This window comes from Myotis brandtii, unplaced genomic scaffold (genome assembly GCF_000412655.1).
Source record: "Myotis brandtii unplaced genomic scaffold, ASM41265v1 scaffold265, whole genome shotgun sequence".
NCBI lineage: Eukaryota > Metazoa > Chordata > Mammalia > Chiroptera > Vespertilionidae > Myotis > Myotis brandtii.
The window spans coordinates 1525476-1535875 of record NW_005360086.1 but is presented as its reverse complement, the minus strand read 5'-3'; the positions used below and the strand labels follow the sequence as shown (position 1 = coordinate 1535875).

Sequence of the window (10400 nt, the reverse complement as noted above, 5' to 3'; positions counted from 1 at the left end):
CCCCCCCCCCCCCCCCCCAGGTACCCTGCTCCTCACCCATCTCCTCCTGGATGGAGTACGGCTTCCTGATGCGAGTGATGGGCTCCAGGAGGCCACGCTGACTTTTTGTCTTCGTTATGACCAGACCCCTCATTTCATCCCCCAAGTATTCCAGTCGACTCCAGAACCCACTGGACTCCTCAGAGCACTGGCAAGGATGGGCAGACAAGTCAGGTCACCTGGACACCTTGGCGGGGGGCTGGTGGGGGGCCCGGGAGACAGGGGCACCGTGGACGACAGACGCTCGCTCTGGGGGTTCGCTGCAGCCAGGAGAGCGGGAGAAGCAAGCGCTTTCTTGTTCTCAGGACGCCCTTCGATAGCCTTTTCCTGGCCCCAGACAGCGTGGGTGGCACAGACACTGCACTCACACGCCAGACACAACAGGGGACCCTGGATCGTCCAGAAGCTGGGGCCTCGGCCTTTGAGAGGGAACACTAAGACAGTTCTAATAACTCAGGACCTGTGCTGTCTTGCTCCTCACATTCACCACCACGGACCACCACAGGCTGGATTAGGTAACTGACCAGTCCCTGAACGCCCAATAATAGGACCAATAATGTCATTTTACTAAAGGCCTTGAGGGCTTAACACGGCTTTGCAGTGGATAGATTTGTTACGTTCCCCCGCTGTGCACGCCCCGGCAGCCATCCGTGTCCAGACCTCCTCCTCACGGGGCACGCGGGAGCGCCGTCCTTACCTTCCCATCGTGCTGCGTGGGCAAGATTCGGTCGATGACCGCCCGCTCCTCCTGGATCTGTCTGTAGGTCTCCCCGATGTGCATCAGCAGCTCGCCGACAGGTTTCTTCAGGAGTCCTAGAGAGAAGAGCCGAGAATGCAGCCCCTCCACCGAATCGCAGCAAACAGGGGCCCGGCACTCAGCACCGGCCAGCCCCATCCCTGGACTGATCCCAGGACCCGCCAAGGGAGAGACACTGGGGAGAGAGTGAACGGGCAGGCACCATGCGCTCAGCCCAAGTCCGTCACTGGACGGGCGCAGGGGGAGAACACGCCCGGCAACAGGGCCTGGGTGCCGGGTGGGCCCGGCGGGCGCCCATCCTCTCTGCTCACTGCTGAGGGCCTCCTGCTGCCTCTTCCACAGGGCCAGGTTGCGCTGCCAGTTTTTCATGAAGTTGTGCTGAGGCGGTGGGGCCCAGGGAGGTGGCTTCTCCTCTTTGGGGGCTTCCTGCTTCGGCTCTTCTGCAGCTGAGTCGAGGGTCATCAGACAGGGCGGGGTGTGGATCAGCTCAGCCAGCTGAAAAGCACAAGGTGCGTGTGGAGGGTGGTGAGAGGCCCTGCGCTGGGGCTGAGCCGACACCTCTCTAGGCCTAAGTCCCTGCTGTCCGCCCCACTCTGCTGAGGATCCCGCCTCTTCAGGAGCCGAAGGTTGTGAGGGACAGAAAACAGGTCCCAGAACCAGGGGGGCCTTGGAAACGGCTGCCAGTCTCCTCCCCCCAGAATGGGGACCTCGCGCTGAGGCTGTGTCCCAAAGCTTTCCGTGTGTCTGTCTTCCGACTGATGCTCACGGACACCCGCCCCTGCAGGGTGACTGAGTCCTTTTTAGATGACCCGCTAGCCCCTGACCAATGAGATTCTTAGTTGGGAACCAGGGAAGCGAAGGAACCGAGACAGCGAGCAGCACCGCATGCTGGGAAAGTCAGACACACGCAGGCCCTTTGTGTGGCCCTGGAGCTGTGGACGGAGGAGCACAGGCCAGTGTTTGGAGCAGGGAAAACGGAGCCGGTGCACAGAGGAGCAGGAGGCGGTTAGGGAGCACAGGCCCAGAACCCTGATGCCTTTCTGGCTTCAGTCTAACCAAGCCAGGCGCGCCATTGCCTCTGAGTTCCCCGCGGCACCACTGTGTCCTTCGAGTGACTTCCTGACTTGGGCTGAAGCTCGGGGGGGAGGGTCACTTATCACTTCAAACTCCGGGGCCCAGACACTAGACCAGCCGTGGGCAAACTACGGCCCGTGGGCCAGATCCGGCCGTTTGAAATGAATAAAACTAAAAAAAAAAAAAGACCGTACCCTTTTATGTAATGATGTTTACTTTGAATTTATATTAGTTCACACAAACACTCCATCCATGCTTTTGTTCCGGCCCTCCAGTCCAGTTTAAGAACCCATTGTGGCCCTCGAGTCAAAAAGTTTGCCCACCCCTGCACTAGACTGTCTTTTTAACCCCAGGCCTGCCTGGCTCTGCCAGGTGTGAGACTGGAATGGATTCGGTGACCTTTCCCGTCCAGGCAGCTCTGTACAAACGAACCTCCATGTTCCCTTGAGCAACTGCAATTCTCCTGAAGTCGTGGAGACTCCCCAGGATATGGTGGGGCAGGATCTGGTCGCCGCTATAGAAACTCTCACGGGGGCCTGGGGAGAGGGGAGAGGAGGGGAAAGACAAGCTGCAGGGAGCGGATGTAAATGATTCCCGGGGGCCACTTTCTGACGGAGACCTTCCCCCCTCCGCTTTCTTTCAAGGCTGACCCACGAACTCAGAGACCGGCAGCGCCGGGGCCGGGGGCCGGACCGGACCTACCGGAGTAGTCCAGGGGCCTCGTGGTGGCATCTGGAGTGGCAGGGTGGGCTACAAAGTGGCGGACCTTCCTCCTAGGATCCTTGGGTTTGACTTTACGGATGAGAAATTTCTGGGTAATGTCAGATTTATCTGCTGTTTCAATAAAGCGAGGAATGTGTTGCTATAAAGAAACAAAACAGAGGAGAATTCCACTTGAGATCGGGAGGAGGAAACACACCCCCATCGCCTCTGTCCGAAGTCTTTGTGGAATTCCTGAAGGCGGACAAATCTGTTTCTCCCGCTCTGTCCATATGCTCTGTCGAGGAAAACGCCTCTGCAACAGACAAGAGACTTAATAATGTCTTCGAGGGGGAAAATAACATTTTATGCCCTGGCTGGGTGGTTCAGTTGGTTGAGCGTTGTCCCGTACACCTAAAGGTTGTGGGTTCGATTCCAGGTCAGGGCACATACCTAGGTTGCAGGTTTGATCCCCATTAGGGCATGTAGGAGAAGCAACCGACTGATGTTTTTCTCTCTCTCTCCCCCTTCTTCTCTCTCTAAAATACATACATACATACATACATAAATAAACAAACATATCCTCTGGTTAGGATTTAAAAAAAACAAACAAAAACATTTTATGCCTCCAGACCAGTGGTTCTCAACCTTCCTCATGCCGCGACCCTTTAATACAGTTCCTCAAGTTGTGGTGACCCCCAACCATAAAATTATTTTCGTTGCTACTTCATAACTCTAATGTTGCTACTGTTATGAATCGTCATGTAAATATCTGATATGCATGATGTATTTACAATGTTACAAATTGAACATAATTAAAGCATAGTGATGAATCACAAAAACAATATGTAATTATATATGTGTTTTCCGATGGTCTTAGGCGACCCCTGTGAAAGGGTCGTTCGACCCCCAAAGGGGTCGCGACCCACAGGTTGAGAACCGCTGCTCCAGACAGTTCAGGTGAGAAGTGCCCGATTCTTTCAGGTAAAGCCTGGGGTTAGGGAGTAGCAGGTTTACCCGAATTTATGACTTTGCTCCTTAAATTCATTTTCCTGTCTGTGAAATGGGGATGATGGCTCTTGGCTCCATGGGGAGCAAGACACCTCATTCTCTCGTTCCCCTGCGGTTCTATATGACTCTCAGGAATGCTCAGATAAACACGGTACATTCCTTTAGCTGCAGAAGTGGAAAGAGCGTAGGACCAGTGGATTTTTCCATGGAATCAGACCCGCCCTATGAGGAGGGAGGCGGTGGAGAGGGTGGACATGGTTGATGTTCTAGAACACACAGGCTGGGAGAGAAGAGCTCTTGCAGGAAGGGCTCCCTGGATTGCATCCTTACCTTCTTCAAGTTTTCCGTCTTAATGGCCAAGGCCAGAATGTCATCTCCTTGTAGGACATTGCTAACAGGCTCGGGTTCTTCCTGAATGGGGGGTGTGGACTGTTCAGGGACCTTTGCCCGCTGCTTCTTTTCTGAAGAGAAACAGAAGGTTACAAATGCTTCTAGATAGATATCCTCTAATAAAAGGCTAATGTGCAAATCGGAATGGCGGAAGAATGACCGGTTGCTATGATGCACACTGACCACCGGGGGCCGATGCTCAATGCAGGAGCTGCCCCCTGGTGGTCAGTGCGCTCCCACAGGGGGAGCGCTGCTCAGCCAGAAGCCCTGAGCTGGGCTCACAGGGAGCGGGCCTAAGCCATTAGTTGGACATCTCCCAAGGGCTCCCGGACTGTGAGAGGGCACAGGCCGGGCTGAGGGGCACCCCACCCCCCACCCAAGTGCACGAATTTCATGCACCGGGCCTCTAGTACTACTATATTAGGCCCCAAAGCGGGGAGGCAGAGCTGGCCACAGGCAGCAGAGGCTGCCAGGGAGACTGGGCTGCATTTGCCTGGGGCAGTGGGAGTTCTTTCTCGAAGGCTCCCCTACCCATGGCCCTTGGCCTGCCTCACTGACTGAGGCTTCTTAGCTGGAATTGACATCAAAAGATGTCCTCATCCCCCCCCCGCCCACCAGGCTGTGCTACTTATAAGCTGGACAACCTTGGGTACATCACTTAACCTCTCTTGGCCTCGAGTCTTCCTTTCTGTAAAAAGAGGAAGCTAGACTCTAAATTAGTGGTTCCCAAACATTAGTCCAATGTCTTCCTCCGAATCTTCAGGTAAATTTTACAACTACAGCTTCCTGGCTCCTGCATGGAGCCAGGGCCTGGGGAGCTGGTTTTATAAAATTCTGTAGGTGGCTCAGCACCTGGGCTAGATGCTGTCTCAGCCTCCTCCACTGCTAGCACTGATCCATTCTCATGGGTGAAGGCATTAGCTTTCTTTTTTTAATCCTCACCCAAGGATATTTTTCTATTGATTTTTAGAGAGAGAGCGGAAGAGAGAGGGAAAGACAGAGAGAAATATTGATGTAAGAGAAACACATCGATTAGTTGCCTCCTACAGGAGCCCCGACCAGGACCTGGGCCGGGGAGGAGCCTGCAACCGAGGTATGTGCCCTTGACTGGAATCAAATCCAGGACCCTTCAGTCCACAGGCCGACGCTCTATCCACTGGGCCAAACTGGCGAGGGCGGCATCAGCCTTCTTTAAGGCATTGGTTAAAACACCGATGCTCTGGGGGGAACAGAACATCCATGGCTGACCATTTAATACATACTGTTTAAGTATTTTCTATGTGCCAGGCTCTCAGAATATAAGGCTTCAAAGAGTACACACCCGTGAAGACAAGGCTGTCAGGCTGAAACTATGGGAGCAGCCAGGGGGTCCCCATCCAATTCTGGAGGTAGTCAAGGAGGGCTTCCTAATGAGGTGACGTTTAAATGGAGAAATGGAGGGTGACGAGAACATAGACCAGGGGAAGGGCCTGGGGACCAGGCAGTCTACAGGAACTAGCAGAAAGAGGCCTAGAGGCAAGAGAGAATGGAGCACCTCTGGAACGCAAAGCATGTTTTTAAAATCGCTGGAGGGTATCGAGGGGGGAGGGAGGAAGACATGCCTGGAGAGGGACGTAGGAGCCATATCACGAAGAGTTTAGTGAGCCGTGTAAAGGACCTCGCCCCGGGGGGTCATGACGTAGCAAGGAATGGATTAGGGCAGTGGTTCTCAACCTTCCTAATGCCGCGACCCTTTAATACAGTTCCTCATGTTGTGGTGACCCCCAACCATAAAATTATTTTCGTTGATCAGTGGTTCTCAACCTTCTGGCCCTTTAAATACAGTTCCTCATGTTGTGACCCAACCATAAAATTATTTTCGTTGCTACTTCATAACTGTAATGTTGCTACTGTTATGAGTCGTCATGTAAATATCTGATATGCAGGACGTATTTTCATTGTTACAAATTGAACATAATTAAAGCATAGTGATTAATCACAAAAACAATATGTAATTATATATGTGTTTTCCGATGGTCTTAGGCGACCCCAAAGGGGTCGAGACCCACAGGTTTTTGAGAGCCGCTGGATTAGGGGGTGCAAAACCGAGGACGAGATTACTTAGGGGTCTACTGCAATCACAGAGCAGTTGATGATGACAGTGGCTCATGGAACTGGAGAGATCTGAGCCTCTTTCTCTCAGGGGCCAGGCCGGAGCCCGGCCTGGAGAACTCATGTCAGAAGCCAGTCATTCTCCAAAGAGGACGCACTCCCTGCCTTCCTCCCACAGAGGTGGGCTAACATGTCACATGCATCTCGTTCCTCTGGCTGGATCCTCCTGTCTGCCGCCCTCTGGTCTAGAATGGTTTGCGGTAAGGCCTTCAGAAAATAATCAAAAGAAAACCTGAGTCCCGACCTCAGGGACTTGAAAACAGAACTGGGTTTTGTCCGCTGCTTCTCCCAGCACTCGCCTTTTTTTAAAAAGGCAATCTTGCTAAAACATCAAAGCCGCTGTTTTGGTTACCAAAGTCAGGGTCTCTTTTTTTAGGAAATGCCCGCATAATTGGTGACAAAGCAGCACACATACAAGAAAACCTAAGCCAGAATCATTCCAAACATAACTCTCAGCTCTGCCCACGGGCCAGAGTCCATCTCCTCGGCCACGGGGTCGGCGGAAACTCGGCAGCGTCGTCAGCTAAACCGCGTGGCTCTGGTCCCACCCGCTGCCACGTGCGGAGGTGCCGCCTTGGGTTTTGATTTACAAAACCTACACAGTCACCAAAGTTTGTGGCAGCCCAAGAGAGAATTGGTACCAACGGAGGGTCTGCTTTTATAAATGTTATGGTGTTACTTCTCTTTTCCAGGACATCTGCTTCCTCTGTCCATCACCTTGGCTGGTTCTATGCCTTCCCAGGGGATTAAACATCTCCACCTCTGTGCTTGTTACTGGGGGGTGTCTAATGATTGTGTTTGAATGTATAAAACGTCACCACTGTTGAAGATTTCTGAAATATGGGGGGTGGGGGCAGCCGGGGAGAGGTCAATGGGGGATAAAGGGGACTTGTGTAATACTTTAAACAATAAGGAATTTTAAAAAAACAGATTTCTGAAATAGTGGAACTCTGGTCAGAGGTTTATCTGAGAAGGTTCTCTTAATATACGGTCAGGAAATGGTGTGTTCTAGTTATACAAAATATTCCAAATTATACGTACATTTTAAACTTTCACTCACCCTGGAAAATATTTACCAAGTACCTTCTAGGAGGTGCTATACAGTATGGAGAAGATGGTTTAAAAAAAAGGTTAAAATATGGTCCCTTCTGCTGAGAAACTGAAAAAGACACCAGACACTCGCACACACGAATCATAGCATAAGGGCCTAAAATTAGTGGCACAGATGATAATGGGGTTGGTTCCATGTCAAAGCAGGAACAGATGGATGTGGCTCATGCAGTTTAGGGCTCTAGCCAGAGGCTCGGGGGAGCAGCTGCAGGGGTCGGAGGGAACTTCACAGGCTAAGTTCGGCCTCGAAGGACAGGAAGGCTTTGCAGGTGGAGCAGCAGGCGGAGGTGTTCCAGGTGGGGTCACAGTTGGAGCCAAGGTGCAGGCGGGGCGGAGTATGGCATTTGTGAGGCGTGGTGACACAGAGGCTTGTGGAGGAGGTGGGAGTGAGACCGGGGACACCAGGCCCTGGCGGCTTTTATAAAGCAAAGCAGAAGCAGCTGCTCATCCTCTCTCGGCAGCAGGGAGGTTTGGTCCAGGAGAATGACATGAAAGCAGCACTTCGGAGTGATTCATCCGGTGAGGGTAAGCCAGGGGGACTCGCGGGGCAGAGGCAAGTTGGGGAGACCAGGGAGGAAGGACAATCCCACTGCGGTCACTTTAGGGCCTGCAGGAAGATGCTGAAGGGTCCAAGTGCGTCTCACGACTGACTGTGTAGACGAGAGGTCTAGCTATTTCCTCTTCTCTGGTCTGGAAACCCAAGCTGAGTGGGGCTCCTGCTGAGTCACACAGCTGATCCTGACGTCAGCCCCCTTGAGTGGGGCAGTCAGGTGATGCCTCTGCTGGGGCTAGACCAGGCCGCCGGAAGCAGGTGCTCAGGTGGAGTAGGGAAGGAGTGGGCAGGGAGAGAGGCTAGCGGCAGAGGGAGGAGAAACCGGGTCTCGATCTTTCTGCTTCTTGTTTTATCTAAATGATGTTATTTTTTTGTGTTGATGACAGTCTTCGGGGAATTCTGACCTCAGGGTTGTGCTGGGGAACCCAGGGAGAGGCTGTCCCTACCGGAGCAGAGCTTTACTTGATGGGAGAGGGGGACCTGGGAGAGTCCCCCGTGCCTTAGCAACAAGACCTGAAAGTCGGAAGGGCTGGGACCTCTACACAGGTTTACAGTCACAATATTTGCTGCTTTTTGCTTATAATTCAGAGACCTTGGAGTAACCTAGCCACAAGATTACAAGATTATACTCGGTTAGCTTCCCCTGAGATATTTAGAGGAACTGAACACTGGCTTTTTCCCCTCCCTCCTCATCCTGGTGCATGTTATTAACCCAAGGGCTATTTAATAAACTCAATTTCCCCTCGTTAAAAATATGCAGTGAAAAATCTGATAAGATCTCCAGAGACTAGGTAAGTGGTAACTAGGAAAGCCCTTGACTGCCCTTGGGAAAGGAGACCAGCTATTCTTCTCTCTTCCTCTCTTAACTGTTAAAAAAGTGCATCACGCCTTAGCCAGTTTGGCTCAGTGGATACAGTGTTGGCCCTCGGACTGAAGGGTCTTGGGTTCGATTCCAGTCAAGGGCAAGTGCCTTGGTTGCAGGCTCCTCCCTGGCCCTGGTCGGGGCTCCTGCCAGGGCCGCCTGCAGGAGGCAACCAATTGATGTGTCTCTCTCACATCAATGTTTCTCTCTCTGTCTCTCCCCACTCTCTTTGAAAATCAACGGAAAAATATCCTCGGGTGAGGATTAACGCAACAACAAAAGATCGTATCGTGAAACAGCATCGCAATGTAGCCTAAATCGGGCTTTCATACTATAAAGAAGCATTAAAGAAAGTCCCACTGAAAATCAGCTAAGCTCCTGTTAGTTTGACTCCACGCCGACGGACCCCTCTCCTCACAGTGGGCTTTCCTGGTCTGACCCACCTGCGCAGGCCCCTCTGGCTCCCTTCCCTCTCCTCCACACTGGCCACCTCTGCCCTGGCCACCAAGGCCATACACGTTCACAGTTCCACACCTCAGCTCACGCTACTCCCTAACCCTGGAGAAGTAAAGTGCTCCTTTCTCTTTTGTTTTTGGTTCGCCAGAAATGACACCTTCTTCAAAAAACCTTTCCTCCTATATCCACTATCCGAGGACTGGGTCAGGTGCTCTAAGCCACCTTAATGCCTACAGGTGCCTGTATTACAGCATTTCTAGTGTCTGGTTACTCCTCCGGGAGGTCACTGGAATTCATTTCTTGAGGGCTGGGGCCACACAGTTAATACCAATACCTTTGTTGCCCAGCACAGTGCCCACACCCATCAGGCCCTCCATAAATGGAAACCGAAAAAAAAGAAAGATGGAAGGGAGGGTGAGTTGCAAACGAGAACATGTCCTTGGGGACCAGTCTGCTGTTAGGCACCCTGGGGCTCTCCCACCCGCACCCAGAGGGTAGCCGCAGAGGCCAGGAAGCTGTCATGTCTAGCGACTGTCTCCAGGTTAAACAAGCGGGCAGGTGTCACTCAGCACCCAGGTAGTGGGGAAAGGTAGTCGGAAATAGAACTAGCCAAGTGAGCATTTCTTGGTTGCTTTCCAGCAGGGCTTCCCCCCCCCCCCCCCCGCAACCCGCCCCGAGAATCCCACTGAGGTTGGTTGTTTGCCCACCTCACATGTTTCTTGCATTCCTCCCTGAATTTCTTTCCCCAAGGGCCCCATGTCCTGTCTCTCCTCGTCTTAAACTTCCCTGGCTCTTCCTCTCCCCCTCCCCTCACCCAGATTCCCCCTTCTGCGTCCCATCCTAAGATATGGTTCCAGGTAGGGGTCTCCCATGCCTTCCTGCCCAAGGCCATCTCTCCAACAATTGATCCCCGAGGCCTCAGCCAATCCCCCACTTCCTATGTCCCCATCCTCAAAGCCCCAGGGCCCTGTGCTCCCTCCCTTGGGGGCGGGAGGGGTTCTCCGCCTTGTTCACCATCTCTTAAGGTATGGAGTACGCCTGGCCCCGTACCCCATTCCCCAGAGAGCTTCACCTCCATCCTGCTGTCACCCCCATCCTCCAGGCCCCGTGTTGTGAATCCCATCCAAGCACCCCTGCCCCTGCCGGCGGCTCCTGAGCGCCCAAGGCAGCCAGCGCCAACCTTTCAAGCTCTCTGCGGCCTCCAAGAATTTGTTTGGAGTTATCCTGTGGCGGGATTCCTTCTTTAGAGACTTCATAGTGTCTGCCGGCCTGAGAGCTTGGTCCTACCCCGCCGGAAC

The 10400-nt window shown here is 52.9% G+C and overlaps 1 protein-coding gene across 1 annotated transcript in view; it reads right to left on the bottom strand.

Moving 5' to 3' along the window:
• The window catches only part of MYCBPAP (MYCBP associated protein), a 20152-nt gene extending 9758 nt beyond the window's left edge, over nucleotides 1-10394 (bottom strand). Inside the window, exons 1-7 of the mRNA XM_014541140.1 lie at nucleotides 10283-10394; nucleotides 3911-4041; nucleotides 2573-2732; nucleotides 2303-2406; nucleotides 1108-1291; nucleotides 737-852; nucleotides 37-187 (exon numbers count right to left, since the gene is read on the bottom strand). Of these exons, the coding sequence (XP_014396626.1) occupies nucleotides 37-187; nucleotides 737-852; nucleotides 1108-1291; nucleotides 2303-2406; nucleotides 2573-2732; nucleotides 3911-4041; nucleotides 10283-10358 (922 nt within the window). The 5' untranslated portion in view covers nucleotides 10359-10394. The remainder of the gene's footprint in view (nucleotides 1-36; nucleotides 188-736; nucleotides 853-1107; nucleotides 1292-2302; nucleotides 2407-2572; nucleotides 2733-3910; nucleotides 4042-10282) is intronic.
• Between the last annotated feature and the right edge of the window lie 6 nt (nucleotides 10395-10400).